The sequence below is a fragment of the Globicephala melas genome, chromosome Y, assembly GCF_963455315.2.
Source record: "Globicephala melas chromosome Y, mGloMel1.2, whole genome shotgun sequence".
In the NCBI taxonomy this organism is placed as follows: Eukaryota; Metazoa; Chordata; class Mammalia; order Artiodactyla; family Delphinidae; genus Globicephala; species Globicephala melas.
The window spans coordinates 2,816,258-2,837,989 of NC_083336.1; the positions used below are offsets into that span (position 1 = coordinate 2,816,258).

Below are 21,732 nucleotides of genomic sequence, written 5' to 3' on the forward strand. Positions count from 1 at the left end.
AAATGTATGATATACATCCTTTTCACAGGATGAATGAAAGAATACATTACCATGTAAGTAATTTTCATTTTTTCCTAAAGAAAAGTTGGGCCACGTCCTTGGTAGATGCAGTCCTGTGAGAATGATGGTCTTTTATTTCTGCCTTGTGTTAGAGAATCTTGGTTCTCCATAGAGTGCCTACAGTGGAAAACTGTGTGGGCTTTTCTTCTTTTTTTTTGTTTTTGTTTGTTTGTTTTTTTAAATTTTTGGCTGTGTTGGGTCTTCGTTGCTGTGTGCAGGCTTTCTCTAGTTGTGGTGAGCGGGGGCTACTCTTCATTGTGGTGCACTGGCTTCTCATTGTGGTGGCTTCTCTTGTTGGGGAGCATGGGCTCTAGGTGTGCGGGCTTCAGTAGTTGTGGCACGTGGGCTCAGTAGTTGTGGCTCATGGGCTCTAGGTGCACGGGCTTCAGTAGTTGTGGCACACATGCTTAGTTGCTCCGTGGCATGTGGGATCCTCCCGGGCTAGGGATCGCACCCATGTCCCCTGCATTGGCAGGCGGATTCTTAACCACTGCACCACCAGGGAAGCCCTGGGCTTTCATTCTGTTTTATGTTTTCCTACGATGTATGTCCTGGTGTTTCTGCAGTCTGTGGATGAACAGCCCTGTTCGAGGGACCTCACTCTGAGTCTGAGCTCTGAACTGGACATGGAGGAGAACATCATCTGTATTTCTGATGTATCTTAGTCCTGGAATAATGGCTCTCTCTTTCTAGTGTCAATTCCCTGCATATTTAAAACTGTACTGAGAGCATGGAGGTCAGTCTAATTATAAGTAACATCCGCCAGCTAAAAGTAATCATTGTAAGAAGAGACTCCTCCAACTTGGTTGTTCTGGGACCTGATTAATGTATGAACAAATGTATGAACTTCTACCTCTAGAGAGTGAAGTTCAGTAGGGATCCAGATAGTCCTGATGATCAGCTGGGTTTGGGAATCCCATTGCAGACTTGGCATCCTCATGAAGTCACCAAGGCTTCTGGGAGTTCAGAAACTTCTCAAGATGACACAGTTAACTTGCAAGAGATCTTGGACCAAGAGTCATCTCCTGACTTCTGGTGTCATCACATTGTACAACCACATAATGCCTCCTGTGTAAAATTGTAGTGAATTACACTGATTTTTTGTGAGTTTGTACTGGTAAGAATGTATGAGATGGACCGTTTATGCATGTCACTTGTGACTTATAAGTCTGCTTAAGGCACTTAGCAGTGAGGGAGAAAGCCAGTGATTTTGGTAAAGGTGGGGCTGGTTTTGAGGGATGACATAAAAGAATGTATAAAAAGCTAATATGCCTACTGCTGCCGTCCTTGTTTTTGGCTCCCAGTTTTTAATAGCCACCAAGAGGAACTTTTTATATTTTATCACTGAATCTGACAGTGACTCAAAGGTGATATAGGGTTAAAGCTTACCCCCTCAATGGTTTGGATGAACTGTTGCATGAAAGAGCTGAAGTAGGGGTTTAATGAGAGCAGAGAAAAAAGAAAGAAAATTTGCCTGTAGTCCAAGTTTTAGTTTTTGTTCACTTATTTTAACTTTCTTCATGAAACACTCTGTAGTTAAAAAATATATGTACCTTTCTCTAAAAATGTATAAGTAAAGCTTTATGCTTTATAGGAACATTCAAAGCAATGTGTATATGAGGAACATACATCTCTGTAACTGATCCATTATGGAAGTGCCCATGAGGCCAGACCTTGTTGGGATGTAGAGGTGTCACCATTCAATGTGTGGGGTCCCCCAGTGCATCTGTATCCACTCTCCAAGGGAGAGCACTTGGCCCAGTTTTCATAAATATTTTGTTTGTTGATGGCAATCATAGCAGTGCTGTTGAGCCCTGAAGCCCTATTCCGAAGGGAGAGAATGATTTCCTGCTTGTTCTCTCATTCCAGTGGTGCTGATAGCTCAGATCAGCTCTGGTGCTGAGTTTTGCTGTGAGTTGTGACATTTGTGGCCAGGAATTTGTTAATGATAATAAAGTACCGGAGTTGGTGCATTTTTTACTTTTTCTCCCATGAGTAAGTAGACTGAGCATTATCCTGATAATAATAATCAGTGCAGACATTATACGCCAGGTCTCTGCCAAGTAAGCCCTTTCCTTACATTTCTCATTAAGTGGGAGGGACAGTTTTAGTGTCCTCATCTGAGGCATGAGGAAACTGAGGTTTAAAGAGGTTAAGTGTCTTGCCCAGGGTCCCACTGTAGAGCTGGAGTGTCACTTGTACTCACCAGCATGCCAGGATGCTCTTGTGAGTGGAACAGAAGGGCGTTTGGGCTGGCCGTTAAGCATCTGGATTTTTGGGTAACATGGGGGAAACAGTTTAGAGCTAGAATCTGTGTCATCGTGTATCTGGTGACTTTCCAGAGAAGGAGTTCGTTCTCTCTCTGGCTACAGAAAACTGCATACTCTTTCAAGGGTGGAGCCAAGCCTTGTCTTCTTCAGTGCTCTGCTTCTACCACCCTTGCTGCACACAGGGATTGGCTGGAAGAATGTATGAATAGATGGATGGAAGGGAGTGAAGGCAGGAGGAAGGAACAAGAAGAAATGAAAGGAAATAAGGAAGGAAGTATATTAGTTTGTGATTTGTGGGTGGGTAGATATAAGGAAAGAAGAAAGAAAAGAAAGGAAGGAGGAGAAAAAGTTCCTTTTATATGTATTTGAATTGAAGGAAAGAATTTAGGAGATGGCTAGGAAAGAGTAATAAATTGGAACCAGAATGAAATAAAAGAGATATGTAGAAGAAATGTAGAAATTTTCAACTTTGCACAAAGCACTGTTACTGATACTTTACTGTTTTTAGCTTTACCCATATATTCTCCCTGCACATAGATCTCACTTAACGTTTATTTATTTTTATGTACCAGAAAGAAAGAAGGGTTTTTTTTTTCTTGCTGTCTGTTTTTTTGTGTGTGTAACTTTTGGGGTTACTGTTACTATTATTTAATGGAATGTTATAATCTCACATATTTCTTTTTGAACCAGGATTGATGGAAAGATGTCAAGTGCTCACACCAACTACAAACTGGATGAGGCACAGGCTATAATGAGCGAGCTCAGGACCATCAAAAAAACCATTTGTACAGGCGAGAAGGAAAGACGGGACCTGATGCACGTAAGAGGCCCCGGTGCTCTTCAGAACCCACATCTGTCCTTCCGTCTGCCTGCCTGCTTGTCTGTCTTCCTTTCCTCTCTGTATATATTCACATACATACATATGTATCCTCCCTTTCTCATCTATATATGTCCGTGTATCTATACACACATGCATTTTAATAGGTTTATTACTTGTTATGTATATGTAATTTATGTTTAAAAGTTTTTTTTAAAAATTGGGAATGTTCATGTTGTTCAATAATCAAAACAATTCAAAAGGTATACAATAAGAGGTCTTGGAATCACCATGTTCTTTCATAGCCCATAACTGCTTTTAATGGTTTCTTGTGTACTCTTCTAGTGTTTATAAAGACAAAAATAGCCTTCATGCAAAAGCTAATTATGTACATACAGTTTGATCTTGCTGTCTTACTCATATAATAATACTATCCTGTACTTTTGCAAATAAATACACAAATACCTCTTTATTCTTTAGTTATAACTGCACAGTATTCCATAATGTGGATGTTGAAAAATTATATATCTGAGATCGTTAGTTTTATTTTGCTTTATTGTTATTACTATCTTTTTGGCCCCTTAACTCCTGTAGCTTCTGTTATTTTTAGAAAAAGATGTGCTTTTGCAGGTGGATATATGATGGTCTTTTTGCTTGATGCTGTAATGCATTCAGTTTTTCCTTTTACGTTCTCTCGTTTTTACTTCTTTTTTTTCTGGCTGTAGCACGTGGCTTGTGGAATATTAGTTCCCTGACCAGGGATTGAACCTCTGTACCCTGCAGTGGAAGGGCGGAGTCTTAACCACTGGACCACCAGGGAGATCCCTATGGTCTCATTTTAGTTATAGTTTTTTTAAATTTCTTTTCAGTTTTTCTTCATGTACTCAATCCGCCAAGTGGGCAGGTACTATGTTATACACATTTATGTAGATTCTGCACAGTATAAGACATACAGGGATATATAAAGTAAATATCAAACATAGAGGCAAAATAAGACAGATGCATATATATAATTTTAATGTATACCAGTGCTTCCTAAAGTCAAGGCTGCAGTGAATTAAGTAGAGTTTCCTAAATGGTGGTTAAAATGCACATTGTTGGGCCCTAACCTATTCTAGTGAATTAGAATGATGTAGTTGGGGCCCACAAATCTGTATTTGTAAATGACTTTCCAGGTCATGGTAGGTAAATGATGTATTCTTAGTTTTGCTGTGAACAATGGTAACAAGACTAGCTACCATTAGTGAACCTTCTGTGTGTGCAGAATTGGACAAGATGTTCTGCATGCATTACCCATCTAAGCCTAGCCAAAACCTCAGAGTGAACGCAGTGGTGTTTGATAGTATATATATGGAGGCTTTGGCCCAGGTTGAAGCTGGTTTCCCTGCTCTGGCCCCTCTGAGGCTACAGTGCATAGCAGTGGATAAATCATCCACTTGTGTTGCTTGAGAAAGGATAGAGAGTTTATGGAAGGAGTTTCAGGCCTCAGAATTTTCTCTGAGATGTCCATACCTTCACAATCTATGGGAACCTCCAGGAAGAGGCAAGAGCAACACCCTCTTTCACTAAAATCAAATAAGTTATTTTAGCTTTCTTATACTAAAAACTGACACCTTCTAAGAAACTTATGTTTACAACTACGTATACAAGTTATATTGCACTAAAATCAAATGTTATTTTAAAATCAAATAAATTATTTTAGCTTTCTTATGCTAAAAACTGACCCCTTCTAAGAAACTTTTGTTTACAACCACATATACAAGTTATATTGCACCAAGGTATTCTGGTTCTTGAGTTTGTAGTAAGAACTGTGGAAGAGGAGTATGTTTAGAAATGTAAAATCAGTGTAGAAAATTTGAAATCTGTTTAATTTTTATATTGAGAGGTTCTGTTTGCCAAAATTTCTGTGTTTTTTGGCAAACTAGCATGTATATTAATTTTAACTCTGTACAATTAGGGTGGAAAATATTAGGTTGTAGAAACACATAGTAGAGGTGACATGGAAGATTCAGAAGTCCCAAGCCCTTGGAAAAAGAAAAAAAAGAAAAAAAAATGAAACACTGATCCAACTTTGTGGGCATTCTGCAAAACAGACAGAGGCTTATAGGAACCACACAAATTTACAATCAAGAAAAATCTATGTTCAAAACACTGTGAAATTTCATGGCATTTTTACTTGATACCCCATCCCTTGCCCTTGCCCCATTCTATTACCAATGCAGCACTATCTAGGTCTTGAGGAAATGGTGATCTAGCTCCCTGCCTTGAACTGGAGGGATCACAGCAGACCTTATGTAGAAATTAATGTGTATACCTGTTCAAACCTATTTTGGGATTACCTTAAAATCTGACGCGAGGTGTTCATTTTGTATAACTTGGAACCTGCATGAGAAAAACATCAGTCACTACTCTAAAAGTTACACGGCTGACTGTAAGCATGGACTTACCTTGGATGAGAGCTTATGAGTGGAGTCATACAGTAGACTATTTAAGGACCTGAGAAGAAGTTGGGATGAGACTCTGGTAAACTAGGACATCTAAAGCAGTTATATATGAGGAGGAATTTAGAAAGCTATGGGTATGCAAAGGTAAAAGACATACTCAGAAAAGTCCTCAGAAGAGCTTTAGAGCTTGTGCTGCTCTCTTAGACTCAGAGTATAAGCTAAGTATAGCTAAATGGTAGAGGAATGCCTGAAAACAGAGCCAGTCTACAAAGATAGAGAGGTGGTTTACTTTTGTTTTTGCAGCTCCTGGCATTCAACGAAGTCACTATCAAACATTAGCGAAACATTAGATAAAGGAACCAGACTTTGGTGATCACACATAATTAGAAATAGTCTTTGCAAATATAGTTTGTAAAAACAAACGGACTTTTGTAACTTTCCAAAAAAAAAAAAAGTACCATGGGGAAGAGGGAGTACTTGATTTTAAGAATTACCACATTATAAAGTTAAATGTTCAGTTTTCAAGAGAAAATCACATGGCATAAAAAAAAAAAAACCAGGAAAACATGGTTCATTCAAGGGAGGAAATTAATTGATAGAAATTACCTGTAAGAATCCCAGATATCAAACATATTCTACAAAGACTTTATTTATTTTTAGCATCTTTATTGGAGTATAATTACTTTACACTGGTGTGTTAGTTTCTGCTTTATAACAAAGTGATTCGGTTATACATATACATATGTTCCCATATCTCTTCTCTATCATGTCTCCCTCCGTCCCACCCTCCCTATCCCACCCCTCTAGGTGGTCACAAAACAACAAGCTGATCTCCCTGTGCTATGCAGCTGCTTCCCACTAGCTATCTGTTTTACGTACGGTAGTGTATATATGTCCATGCCACTCTCTCCCTTTGTCACAGCTTACCCTTTCCCCTCCCCATATCCTCAAGTCCATTCTCTAGTAGGTCTGTGCCTTTATTCCCGTCTTACCCCTAGGTTCTTCATGATCTTTTTTTTTTTTAGATTGCATTTATGTGTGTTAGCATACAGTATTTGTTTTTCTCTTTCTGATTTACTTCACTCTGTATGACAGATTCTAGGTCCATCCACCTCACTACAAATATCTCAATTTCATTTCATTTTATGGCTAATATTCCATTGCATATATGTGCCACATCTTCTTTATCCATTCATCCAATGATGGACATTTAGGTTGCTTCCATGTCCTGGCTATTGTAAATAGAACTGCAACGGACATTTTGGTATATGACTGTTTTTGAATTATGGTTTTCTCAGGGTATATGCCCAGTAGTGGGATTGCTGGGTTGTATGGTAGTTCTATTTTTAGTTTTTTACGGAACCTCCATACTGTTCTCCATAGTGGCTGTATCAATTTACATACCCACCAACAGTGCACGAGTGTTCCCTTTTCTCCACACCCTCTCCAGCATTTATTGTTTCTAGATTTTTTTGATGATGGCCATTCTGACTGGTGAGATGATATCTCATTGTAGTTTTGATTTGCATTTATGTAATGATTAATGATGTTGAACATTCTTTCAAGTGTTTGTTGGCAATATGTATATCTTCTTTGCAGAAATATCTATTTAGGTGTTCTGCCCAATTTTGGATTGGGTTGTTTGTTTTTTTGTTATTGAGCTGCATGTGCTGCTTGTAAATCTTGGAGATTAATCCTTTGCCAGTTGCTTCATTTGCAGATATTTTCTCCCATTCTGATGGTGGTCTTTTGGTCTTCTTTATTTCCTTTGCTGTGCAAAAGCTTTGAAGTTTCATTAGGTTTCATTTGTTTATTTTTGTTTTTCTTTCCATTTCTTTAGGAGGTGGGTCAAAAATGATCTTGCTGTGATTAATGTCATACAGTGTGCTGTCTATGTTTTGTCTCTAACAGTTTGTTAGTGACTGGCCTTACATGTAGGTCTTCAATCCATTTTGAGTTTATTTTTGTGTATGGTGTTAGGGAGTGTTCTAATTTAATACTTTTACATGTACCTGTCCAGTTTTCCCAGCACCCCTTATTGAAGAGGCTGCCATTTCTCCACTGTATATTCTTGGCTCCTTTATCAAAGATAAGGTGACCATATGTGAGTGGTTCTATCTCTGGGCTTTCTATCCTGTTCCATTGATCTATATTTCTGTTTTTGTGCCAGTACCATACTGTTTTGATTACTGTAGCTTTGTAGTATAGTCTGAAGTCAGGGAGCCTGATTCCTACCGCTCCGTTTTTTATTCTCAAGATAGCTTTGGCTATTCGGGGACTTTTGTGTTTACATACAAATTGTGAAATTTTTGTTCTAGTTATGAAAAATGCCAGTGGTAGTTTGATAGGGATTGCATTGAATCTGTAGATTGCTTTGGGTAGTAGAGTCATTTTCACAATGTTTATTCTTCCAATCCAAGAACATGGTATATCTCTCCATCTATTTGTATCATCTTTAAGTTCTTTCATCAGTGTCTTATAATTTTCTGCATACAGGTCTTTTGTCACCCTAGGTAGGTTTATTCCTAGATATTTTATTCTTTTTGTTGCAGTGGTAAATAGGAGTGTTTTCTTAATTTCACTTTCAGATTTTTCATCATTAGTGTGTAGGAATGCCAGGTATTTCTGTGCATTGATACGTATCCTGCTACTTTACCAAATTCAGTGATTAGCTCTAATAGTTTTCTGGTAGCATGTTTAGTATTCTGTATGTAGAATATCATGTCATCTGCAAGCAGTGGCAGCTTTACTTCTATTCCATTTGGATTCCTTTTATTTCTTTTTCTTCTCTGATTGCTGTGTCTAAAACTTCCAAAACTATGTGGAATAAGAGTAGTGAGAGTGGGCAACCATGTCTTGTTCCTGATCTTATTGGAAATGGTTTCAGTTTTTCACCATTGAGGATGATGTTGGCTGTGGGTTTGTCATATATGGCCTTTATTATTTTGAGGAAAGTTCCCTCTATGCCTACTTTCTGCAGGGTGTTTATCTAAATGGGTGTTGAATTTTGTTGAAAGCTTTCTCTGCATCTATTGAGATGATCATATGGTTTGCCTCCTTCAATTTGTTAATATGGTGTATAACGTTGATTGATTTGCATATACTGAAGAATCCTTGTATTACTGGATTAAACCCCACTTGATCACGGTGTATGATCCTTTTAATGTGCTGTTGGATTCTGTTTGCTAGTATTTTGTTGAGGGTTTTTGCATCTATTTCATCAGTGAAATTGGCCTGTACTTTTCTTTCTTTGTGACATCTTTGTCTGGTTTTGGTATCAGGGTGATGGTGGTCTCGTAGGATGAGTTTTGGAGTGTTCCTCCCTCTGCTATATTTTGGAAGAGTTTGAGATGGATAAGTGTTAACTCTTCTCTAAATATTTGACACTATTCTTCTGTGAAGCCATCTGGTCCTGGGCTTTTGTTTGTTGGAAGATTCTATCAACTGTGATTTTTAATCACAGTTTCAATTTCAGTGCTTGTGATTGGTCTGTTCATATTTTCTATTTCTTCCTGATTCAGTCTTGGCAGGTTGTGCATTTCTAAGAATTTGTCCACTTCTTCCAGGTTGTCCATTTTATTGGCATAGAGTTGCTTGTAGTAGTCTCTCATGATCTTTTGTATTTGTGCAGTGTCAGTTGTTACTTCTCCTTTTTCATTTCTAATTCTATTGATTTGAGTCTTCTCCCTTTTTTTCTTGTTGAGTGTGGCTAATGGTTTATCAATTTTGTGTATCTTCTCAAAGAACCATCTCTTAGTTTTATTGATATTTGCTATCGTTTCCTTCATTTCTTTTTCATTTATTTCTGATCTGGTCTTTATGATTTCTTTCCTTCTGCTAACTTTGGGTTTTTTTTGTTCTTCTTTTTCTAATTACTTTAGGTGCAAGGATGGGCTGTTTATTTGAGATGTTTCCTGTTTCTTAAGGTAGGATGTATTGCTATAAACTTCCCTCTTAGAACTGCTTTTGCTGCATCCCATAGGTTTTGGGTCATCTTGTCTCCATTGTCATTTGATTCTAGGTATTTTTTGATTTCCTCTTTGATTTCTTCAGTGATCAGTTTGTTATTAAGTAGTGTATTGTTTTGCCTCCATGTGTTTAAATTTTTTACAGATCTTTTCCTGTAATTGATGTCTAGTCTCATAGCGTTGTGGTCGGAAAAGATACTTGGTATGATTTCAGTTTTCTTAAATTTACCAAGGCTTTATTTCGGACCCAAAATATGATTTATCATGGAGAATGTTCCATGAACACTTGAGAAAAATATGTATTCTGTTGTTTTTGGATGGAATGTCCTATAAATATCGATTATTCCATCTTGTTTAATGTATCATTTAAAGCTTGTGTTTTCTTATTTATTTTCATTTTGGATGATCTGTCCATTGGTGAAAGTGGGGTGTTAAAAGTCCACTACTATGACTGTGTTACTGTCGATTTCCCCTTTTATGGCTGTTAGTATTTGCCTTATGTATTGAGGTGCTCCTGTGTTGGGTGCATAAATATTTACAATTTTATATCTACTTCTTGGATCGATCCCTTGATCATTATGTAGTGTCCTTCTTTGTCTCTTCTAATAGTCTTTATTTTAAAGTCTATTTTGTCTGATATGAGAATTGCTACTCCAGCTTTGTTTTGAGTTCCATTTGCACGGAATATCTTTTCCATCCCCTCACTTTCAGTCTGTTGTGTCTGTAGGTTTGAAGTGGGTCTCTTGTAGACAGTATATATATGGGCCTTGTTTTTGTATCCATTCGGCCAGTCTGAGTGTTTTGGTGGGAGCATTTAATCCATTTACATTTAAGGTAGTTATCGATATGTATGTTCCTATTCCCATTTTGTTAATTGTTTTGGGTTTGTTATGGTAGGTGTTGTTCTTCTCTTGTGTTTCTTGCCTAGAGAAGTTCCTTTGGCATGTGTTGTAAAACTGGTTTGGTCATGCAGAACTCTCTCCGCTTTTCCTTGTCTGGAAAGGTTTTAATTTCTCCATCAAATATGAATGAGATCCTTGCTGGGTAGAGTAATCTTGGTTGCAGGTTTATCTCCTCCATCACTTTAAATATGTCCTGCCAGTTCCTTCTGGCTTGCAGAGTTTCTCCTGAAAGATCAGCTGTTAACCTTATGGGAATTCCCTTGTATGTTATTTGTTGTTTTTCCCTTGCTGCTTTTTGTTTGTTTGTGTGTTTTTTGTTTTGTTTTTTTTGTGGTACGCGGGCCTCTCACTGTTGTGGCCACTCCCGTTGTGGAGCACAAGCTCCGGATGTGCAGGCCCAGTGTCCATGGCTCACAGGCCCAGCCGTTCCGCGGCATCTTTGCTGCTTTTAATATGTTTTCTTTGTATTTAATTTTTGATAGTTTTATTAATATGTGTCTTGGCACGTTTCTCCATGGATTTATCCTGTATGGGACTCTCTGTGCTTCCTGGATTTGATTAACTATTTCCTTTCCCATATTAGGGAAGTTTTCAACTATAATCTCTTTAAATATTTTCTCAGTCCCTTTGTTTTTCTCTTTTCTTCTGGGACCCCTATGATTTGAATGTTGGTGCGTTTAATGTTTCCCAGAGGTCTCTGAGACTGTCCTCAGTTCTTTACATTCTTTTTTCTTTATTCTGCTGTGCAGTAGTTATTTCAACTATTTTATCTTCCAGGTCAGTTATCCGTTCTTCTGCCTCTGTTATTCTGCCATTGATCCCTTCTAGAGTATTTTTCATTTGATTTATTGTGTTGTTCATCGTTGTTTGTTTCATCTTTAGTTCTTCTAGGTCCTTGTTAAACGTTTCTTGCATTTTGTCTATTCTATTTCCAAGATTTTGGATCATCTTTACTATCATTATTCTGAATTCTTTTTCAGGTAGACTGCCTATTTCCTCTTTATTTGTTAGGTCTGGTGGGTTTTTATCTTGCTCCTTCATGTTTTTCTGTCTTCTCATTTTGCTTATCTTCTGTGTTTGGGGTCTCCTTTTTGCAGGCTGTAAGTTCATAGTTCCTGTTGTTTTGGTGTCTGTTCCCAGTGGTAAGGTTGGTTCAGTGGGCTGTGTAGGCTTCCCAGTGGAGGGGACTAGTGCCTGTGTTCTGGCGGATGAGCCTGGATCTTGTCTTTCTGGTGGGCAGGTCCACATCTGGTGGTGTGTTTTGGCATGTCTGTGGCCTTATAATGATTTTAGGTAGCCTCTCTGCTAATGGGTGGGGTTAGTTTCTTATCTTGCTAGTTGCTTGGCATAGGGTGTCCAGCACTGTAGCTTGCTGGTCGTTGAGTGAAGCTGGGTGCTGGTGTTGAGATGGAGATCTGTGGGAGATTTTTGCCGTTTGATATCACAGGGAACTGGGAGGTCTCTTGTGGACCAGTGTCCTGAAGTTGGCTCTCCCACCTCAGAGGCACAGCAGTGACTCCTGGCTGCAGCACCAAGAGCATTTCATTCACATGGCTCAGAATAAAAGGCAGAAAAAAATAGAAAGAATGAAAGAAAGAAATAGGATAAAATAAAATAAAGTAGATCAAGCAAAATAAAGCTAGTAAAATAAAAAATAATTATTAAGAAAAAAATTTTAAAAAAGTAAAAATACAAACAAATATAAAAACGGATGGACAGAACCCTAGGACAAATGGTGAAAGCAAAGCTATACAGACAAAATCTCACACAGAAGCATACACATACACACTCAGAAAAAGAGAAAAAGGGAAAAAAATAATATATATTAGTCCCAAATCCACCTCCTCAATTTGGGCTGATTTGTTGTCTATTCGTGTATTCCACAGATGCAGGGTATATCAAGTTGATTGTGGAGCTTTAATCCACTGCTCCTGAGGCTGCTGAGAGAGATTTCCCTTTCTCTTCTTTGTTTGCACAGCTCCCGGGGCTCAGCTTTGGATTTGGCCCCACCTCTGCATGTAGGTCACCTGAGGGCATCTGTTTTTCGCTCAGACAGGACGGGGTTAAAGGAGCCACTGATTCGGGGGCTCTGGCTCACTCAGGCCAGGAGAAGGGAGGGGCACGGAGTACGGGGTGAGCCTGCGGCTGCAGAGGCCAGTGTGACGTTGCACCAGCCTGAGGCGCGCTGTGCGTTCTCCTGGGGATGTTGTCCCTGGATCCCGGGACCCTGGCAGTGGTGGGCTGTACAGGCTCCCCGGAAGGGGTGTGTGGATAGTGACCTGTGCTCGCACACAGGCTTCTTGGTTGGCTTCCTAGTGTGTGGAAACCTCTCCTCCTTCATTGCTCCCTACCACTGGTGCAGTTCCCGTCCCTATTCTTTTGTCTCTGTTTTTTCTTTTGCCCTACCCAGGTATGCAGAGATGTATTTCTGATGTATCTGTGGGAATGATGGTGATCTCTTCATCTTACTCTTCCGCCATCTTCCTCAACTCCCTCTACAAAGAGTTTAAAACACACGTGTAAGACATCATCAAAAAGCATAACAAAAAATGTGGACAAAATACTACAGTAAGTTGAGAAAACGGTGTGAACAAAATGAGAATACTGACAAAGGAAAATGCTGTATGCTAATGATGAACAGTCGGTAAAGAAAACATAAATAAAAGAAGGTTATTCCATGCTCATGGATTTGAAGACTTAACATTATTCAAAGGATTATACTATCCATGGTAATCAGTAGTTTTAGTTCAATCCCTGTCAAAGCCCCAATAGTGTTTTCTTTTTCAGAAATAGAAAATCCGTCCTCAACTTCATATGGAATTTCAAGGGATCCCCTAGGTAGCCAAAACATTTTGCAAAAGAAAGACCAAGGTGAAAGGACTCATACTTCCTGATTTCAAAACTTAGCACAAAGCCACAATAAGTAAAACTGTGTGCTACTGGCATAAGGACAAACATGTGGACCAATGGAATAGAATACAGAGCCCATATATAAGCTCTCATATATATGGTCAATTGATTTTCCACAAAGGAGTCAAGACTGTTATTCATTACTGGAAAGGACACTCTGTTCAACAAATGGTGTTTGGAAAACTGGATATTCACATGCAGGGGAATGAAGCTGCAGCCTTACTTTACACTATAAAAAGGTTAACTCAGAATTGATGAAGGATGTAAATGCAGGAGCTAAGATTACAAAACTCTTTGAGGAAAACACAGAGGAAAATCTTCAGAGCATTGGATTTGGTAGTCTTTTCTTGGATATAACACAAGACAGCACAGAGAATAAAAGAAAAAATAGAAACTTTGTAATTCAAATAAAGTGTTATGCATTAAGTGATGCCAGCAGTTAAAAGGTATCCACAAAAATCAGAGAAAATATTTGCAAATCATATATTTTTTAAGTAGCATGCAGAACAAGAACAAAAAAACTCTTAAACCTAACAAAAGAAAGGCAAACAATTCAATTGAAAGGGGGTAAAACCTAAACAGATATTTCTTGAAAGAAGATGGACAAATGGCTAGTAAGCATATGAAAAAATGCTCAGCATCATTAATCATTGAGGAAATGCAAAGCCAAGAACAGTGAAATAATATTTCCCGCAAAATAAGATGGTATATAATTTAAAAACTGCAAATAACAAGCGTTGGTGAGGATATGGAGAAATCGAACCCTTGTATGTTGCTGTTGATTATAAAACATGCAGCCATTCTGGAAAGCAGTTTGAGAATACTTCAAAAAGTACAACTTACTGTATGATCCAGCAGTTCCACTGCCAAATTTATCTATATGTAAAAGAGTTTAAAACAGGTATTCATATGAATTCATACATATTCATAGCAGCATTATTTTTCAGTAGAAAAGAGAATAGAAATAGCTTGTGCCTATCAGCCGATGAATGCATATATATTCAATTATATATAGAATGGAATATTATTCAGCCATAAAAAGGAGTGAAGTAGTTAACATGCTATATGTTTGAATCTCAGAAATGTTATTATAAATGAAAGGAGCCAGACATAAGTTGTATGATTTTGTATGATTTTTTTATATGAAATATTCACAATAAGTAAATCGTTAGAGGAAAAAAGTGATTGTCATTTGCTTAAGGTCAGGGAACCAGTGATACTGCCTGTTCAAAGAGTTACAAGTTTCCTCTTGGGGCAGTTGAAATGTTTTGGAACTAGATAAGAAGCAGTGGTTGTACAACATGGTGATTGCATTAACTGCCACAGAATGGTTCAGTTTGAAAGCATTGTGTTAGGTGCATTTGAGCTCTCTAAAACATATATGAGCACAGTATGGGAATTGTTTTCACATTCTCTGTGGTTTATCTATGAAGATCTCAAGGGATGTTAGCATTTTTTTCTTACTAACATAACTGTTTTTCTTTAGGAAACAAAGATTTTAAAAGCTAGTTAAAATGGTACCACAATTATTTACCATTTTAGTCACAATCCATCAGAATCAGTCAATCACTGGTTTAAATTATAAAAAATTTTATTAAAGGTGCAAGTAGTGAGAAAATTTTCTTTTAAATCTAACAAGAATGGAGAGTGGGGTGGGTCAACTGCCCAGTGAGAGTTGGAGACCTATAATTGGAGTGAAATGACTGCTTTAAAGAGAAGGGAAGCATTACATCTCTCTTCAAATAGTTTGTCTTATTCTGTTACAGAGCCTGGTGAACCTTACCAATGGTTTCAAGAATTTCTCCTTTATTACTGACTCTCTGCAGGATTTTTCTCAGAGTTCGGGCTCACTTGTAGATTCTCATTTGCCTCAACAGTTCTGTGATGCTTCATCTCAAACGGATATCATTGGAGAGGTATGCTTGCTTAAGGGACAAGAAACAAGTGTGCTGAGAGAGAAGGGCTTCTTTTGTGTTGCCATCAGCAGTTTTGTTTAATTTTCCATTTTCACAAATATTTAATGTTTTATGCAGTTAGGTTGAAAGACAGCATATTGTTTGATTCCCTCTTGTGAAGGTTCAATGGTATGGGATGCAGTTAAATTTTTAGCTACCTTTGTCCTTGTGACTTAGATTTTTTAAAAGAACCCTTTGCAGAGTTGAGATTAAACACTTTTTCAACAAAACATGACTTTCTAATGCACAGATTGGCAAGCTTTTTCTGTAGAAGGATCAGACAGTGAATGTATTAGGCTTTTCAGGGATGTGGTGTCTGTCAGCTATTCAGCTCTGCCATCTAGTACACAAGGACCCATAGGTTCTAGAAGAACAAATTGGTGTGGCTATGTTCCTATAAAACTTTACTTATTAGGTGGCAGAATGGATTTTTCCCCTGGTTGCCTGAGGATTGACTTTACAACACTAGGTTACTGAAGTCTTTGTAGCTGAGGCACTCTTGGCTTCTACTTTGATACTGTTTGTCATTGTTCTAAAAAAAGGTTAGGAAATTTACCTGAATTAAAATTAATTTTGTTTGAGACTTGGTAGAATTTCAAAATGCACTTTTGATAATGTGTGAATCTTTGAGTTAGGTGAGGATTGGGAATCAGTATTTGAAACTGGACTGTGGATATTTAAAAGCAGTACTTTTGTAATGTCATTGAGTGACATTTGCTGTTAAGATTTTACCAAATAGAAAGCCACTTGGACTGCTTCTTTTTCCTAAGACTTATTAAACAGAGATGTGTAAGTGGAAAGGTGAAGACAGAAAAAGATGAGAGAATAAAGAAAATAGATTGACATAAAACTCAGGTCTTGAAATAATTAGTACTGCAGGGGGAAGATGGTGGAAGAGTAACACGCGGAGATCACCTTCCTCCCCACAGATACATAAGAAATACATCTACACGTGGAACAACTCCTACAGAACACCTACTGAACGCTGGCAGAAGACCTCAGACCTCCCAAAAGGCAAGAAACTCCTTGCGTACCTGAGTAGGGCAAAAGAAAAAAGAATAAACAGAGACAAAAGAATAGGGATGGGACCTGCACCAGTGGAAGGGAGCTGTGAAGGAGGAAAAGTTTCTACACACTAGAAGGCCCTTCACGGGCGGAGACTGCGGGTGGTGGAGGGGGGAACTTTGGAGCCACGGAGGAGAGCACAGAAACGGGTGTGGAGGGCAAAGCATTGAGATTCCTGCACAGAGGATCAGTGCCAACTGGCACTCACCAGCCCGAGAGGCTTGTCAGCTCACCTGCCGGGGCAGGCGGGGCTGGGAGCTGAGACTCAGGCTTCGGTTGGAGTGCAAGGAGAGGACTGGGGTTGGTGGCCTGAACACAGCCTGCAGGGGGTTAATACACCACGGCTAGCTGGGAGGGAGTCCGGGGAAATGTCTGGACCTGCTTGAGAGTCAAGAGACTTTTTCTTCCCTCTTTGTTTCCTGGTGAACAAGGAGAGGGGATTACGAGTGCTGCTTAAAGGACCTCCAGAGACAGGCGTGAGCCGCGGCTAACAGCGCGGACCCCAGAGATGGGCGGGAGACGCTAAGGCCACTGTTGCCACCACCAAGAAGCCTGTGTGCGAGCACAGGTCACTCTACACACCTCCCCTCCCGGGAGCCTGTGCAGCCCGCCACTGCCAGGGTCCCAGGATCCAGGGACAACTTCCTGGTGAGAACACATGACGAGCCTCAGGCTGCTGCAACGTCACGCCGGCCTCTGCCACATGGGCTCGCCCCACATCCGGACCCCTCCCTCCCCGCAGCCTGAGTGAGCCAAAGCCCCCAAATCATCCCAAATTGAGGAGGTAGATTTTGAGAATTTTAATATATTAAAAGATGTATTATTTTTTCCCCTTTTCCTTTTTTTGTGAGTGTCTTTGTGTATGCTTCTGTGTGAGATTTTGTCTGTATAGCTTTGGTTTCACCATTTGTCCTAGGACTCTGCCCGTCCGGTTATTTTTTTACTTAAAAAAATTTTTTTTCTTAATAATTATTTTTTATTTTAATAATTCTATTTTGTTTTATCTTTATTTTATTTTATCCTCTTTCTTTCATTCTTTCTTTCCGTCCTTCTTTCCTTCCTTCCTTCCTACCTCCTTTCCTCCCTCCCTTGCTCCCTTCCTCCCTCCCTTGCTCCCTTCCTCCCTCCTTTGCTCCCTTCCTCCCTCCCTCCCTCCGTCCCTCCCACCCTCCCTCCCTCCCTCCCTCCCTTCCTTCCTTCCTTCCTTCCTTCCTTCCTTCCTTCCTTCCTTCCTTCCTTCCTTCCTTCTTTCTTGCTTTCTTTTTCTCCACACTGGTCCAAAAGACATGTCCCAGCTCCACATAATATCACGTGGTGAAAACCTCCCAGAGATCTCCATCTCACCACCAACACACAGCTGCACTCAACACCAGCAAGCTACAGTGCTGGACACTCTATGCCAAAAAACTAGAAGACAGTAACACAACCCCACCCATTAGCAGAGACGCTGCCAAAAAACATAATAAGACCAGAGACACGCCAAAACCACCAGATGTGGACCGCCCACCAGAAAGAAAAGATCCAGCCGCATCCACCGGAACACAGGCACTAGTCCCTTTTACTAGGAAGCCTACACAACCCACTGAACCAACCTTAACCACTGGGGGCAGACACCAAAAATAAAGGGAACCACGAACCTGCAGCCTGCAAAAAGGAGACCCCAAACACAGTAAGATGAGCAAAATGAGAAACAGAAAAACACACAGCAGAAGGAGCAAGACAAAAACCCACCAGACCTAACAAATGAAGAGGATATAGGCAGTCTACCTGAAGAAGAATTCAGAATAATGTTAGTAAAGATGATCCAAAATGTTTGAAATAGAATAGAGAAAATGCAAGAAACATTTAACAAGAACCTAGAAGAACTAAAGAGGAAACAAGCAATGATGAAAAACAATAAATGAAATTAAAAATACTCTAGAAGGGATCAATGGCAGAATAACTGAGACAGAAGACCTGAAGACAGTGACCTGGAAGATAAAATAGTGGAAATACCTACTGCAGAGCAGAATAAAGAAAAAAGAATGAAAAGAACTGAGGACAGTCTCAGAGACCTCTGGGACAACAGTAAACACACCAACATTCAAATCATAGGGGTCCCAGAAGAAGAAGAGAAAAAGAAAGGGACTGAGAAAATATTTGAAGAGATTATAGGTGAAAACTTCCCCAGTTTGGGAAAGGAAATAGTTAATCAAGTCCACGAAGCACAGAGGGTCCCATACAGCATAAATCCATGGAGAAACGCACCAAGACACATATTAATCAAACTGTCAAAAATTAAATACAAAGAAAACATATTAAAAGCAGCAAGGGAAAAATAACACACAACAGAATCCCCATAAGATTAACAGCTGATCTTTCAGCATAAACTCTGCAAGCCGGAAGGGACTGGCAGGACATATTTAAAGTGATGAAGGAGAAAAACCTACAACCAAGATTACACTACCCAGCAAGGATCTCACTCAGATTTGATGGAGAAATTAAAACTTTACAGACAAGCAAAAGCTGAGAGAGTGGAGCAGCACCAACCAGCTTTAAAAGAAATGCTAAACGAACTTGTCTAGGCAAGAAACACAAGAGGAGGAAAAGACCTACAGTAACAAATCCAAAACAATTAAGAAATGGGAATAGGAACATACATATCGATAATTACCTTCAATGTAAGTGGATAAATGCTTCCACCGAAAGACACAGACTGCCTGAATGGATACAAAAAGAAGACGCATATGTGTGCTGTCTATAAGAGACCCACTTCAGACCTAGGGACACATACAGACTGAAAGTGAGAGAATGGAAAAAGATATTCCATACAAATGGAAATGAAAAGAAAGCTGGAGTAGCAATTCTCATATAAGACAATATAGATTGAAAATAAAGACTATTACAAGAGACAAAGAAGGACACTATACAATGATCAAGGGATCGATCCAAGAAGAAGATATAATAATTGTAAATATTTATGCACCCAACATAGAAGCACCTCAATACATAAAGCAAATACTAACAGCCATAAAAGGGGAAATCGACAGTAACACATTCATAGTAGGGGACTTTAACAACCCGCTTTCACCAATGGAAAGATCATCCAAAATGAAAATAAAAAAGGAAAAACAAGCTTTAAATAATACATTAAACAAGATGGACTTAATTGATATTTATAGGACATTCCATCCAAAAACAACAGAACACACATTTCTCTCAAGTGTTCATGGAACATCTCCACGATAGATCAAATCTAGGGTCACAAATCAAGCATTGGTAAATTTAAGAAAATAGAAATTGTATCAAGTTTCCTTTCCGACCACAATGCTATGAGACTAGATGTCAACTACAGGGAAAGATCTGTAGAAAATACAAACACATGGAGGCTAAACAATACAGTGCTTAATAACGAAGTGATCACTGAAGAAATCAAAGAGGAAATCAAAATATACCTAGAAACAAATGACAATGGAGACACGACGACCCAAAACCTATGGGATGCATTAAAAGCAGTTCTAAGAGAGGTTTATAGCAATCAATCCTACCTTAAGAAACAGGAAACATCTCGAATTAACAACCTAACCTTGCACCTAAAGCAAATAGAGAAAGAAGAACAAAAGTACCCCAAAGTTAGTGGAAGGAAAGAAATCATAAAATCAGATCAGAAGTAAATGAAAAAGAAATGAAGGAAATGATAGCAAATATCAATAAAACTAAAAGCTGGTTCTTTGAGAAGATAAATATTATTGATAAACCATTAGCCAGACTCAGCAAGAAAAAAAGGGAGAAGACTCAATAGAATTAGAAATGAAAAAGGAGAGGTAACAACTGACACTGCAGAAATACAAAAGATCATGAGAGATGACAACAAGCAACTCTATGCCAATAAAATGGACAACCAGGAAGAAATGGACAAATTCTTAGAAATACACAACCTGCCAAGACTGAATCAGGAAAAAATAGATAATATGAACAGACCAATCACAGGCAATGAAATTGAAACTGTGATTAAAAATCTCCCAACAAAAGCCCAAGACCAGATGGCTTCACAGGCAAATTCCATCAAACATTTAGAGAAGAGCTAACACCTATCCTTCTCAAACTCTTCTAAAATATAGCAGAGGGAGGAACACTCCCAAACTCATTCTACAAGGCCACCATCACCCTGATACCAAAACCAGACAAGGATGTCACAAAGACAGAAAACTACAGGCCAATATCACTGATGAACATACATGCAAAAATCCTCAACAAGATACTGGCAAACAGAACCAACAGCACATTAAAAGGATCATACACCATGATCAAGTGATACACCATATTAACAAATTAAAGGAGAAAAACCATATGATCATCTCGATAGATGCAGTGAAAGTTTTTGACAAAATTCACACCCATTTATGATAAAAACCCTGCACAAAGTAGGCATAGAGGGAACTTTCCTCAACATAATAAAGGCTATATATGACAAACCCACAGCCAACATTGTCCTCAATGGTGAAAAACTGAAATCATTTCCACTAAGATCAGGAACAAGACAACGTTGCCCTATCTCACCACTCTTATGCAACATAGTTTTGGGAGTTTTAGCCACAGCAATCACAGAAGAAAAGGAAATGAAAGGAATCCAAATTGGAAAAGAAGTAAAGCTGTCACTGTTTGCAGATGACATGATACTACACATAGAGAATCCTAAATATGCTACCAGAAAACTACTAGAGCTAATCAATGAATTTGGTAAAGTAGCAGGATACAAAGTTAATGCACAGAAATCTCTGGCATTCCTATACACTAATGATGAAAAATCTGAAAGTGAAATTAAGAAAACACTCCCATTTACCATTGTAACAAAAATAAAATATCTAGGAATAAACCTGCCTAAGGAGACAAAAGACCTGTATGCAGAAAATTATCAGACACTGATGAAAGAAATTAAAGATGATACAAATAGATGGAGAGATATACCATGTTCTTGGATTGGAAGAATCAGCATTGTGAAAATGACTCCACTACCCAAAGCAATCTACAGATTCAATGCAATCCCTATCAAACTACCACTGAAATTTTTCACAGAACTAGGACAAAAAATTTCACAATTTGTATGGAATTACAAGAGACTCCGAATAGCCAAAGCAATCTTGAGAATAAAAAACGGAGCGGTAGGAATCAGGCTCACTGACTTCAGACTATACTACAAAGCTACAGTAATCAAGACAGTATGGTACTGGCACAAAAACAGAAAGAGAGATCAATGGAACAGGATAGAAAGCCCAGATATAAACCCATGCACATATGGTCACCTTATCTTTGATAAAGGAGACAGGAATGTACAATGGAGAAAGGACAGCCTCTTCAGGAA

General features: G+C 38.8%; 1 protein-coding gene across 1 annotated transcript in view; it reads left to right on the forward strand.

Moving 5' to 3' along the window:
• LOC115849998 (protein WWC3-like) overlaps nt 1–21,732 on the forward strand; it is a 174,421-nt gene that overhangs the window by 75,665 nt on the left and 77,024 nt on the right. The window contains 2 exon segments of the mRNA XM_060293136.2: nt 3,021–3,150; nt 15,138–15,287. Of these exon segments, the coding sequence (XP_060149119.1) occupies nt 3,021–3,150; nt 15,138–15,287 (280 nt within the window).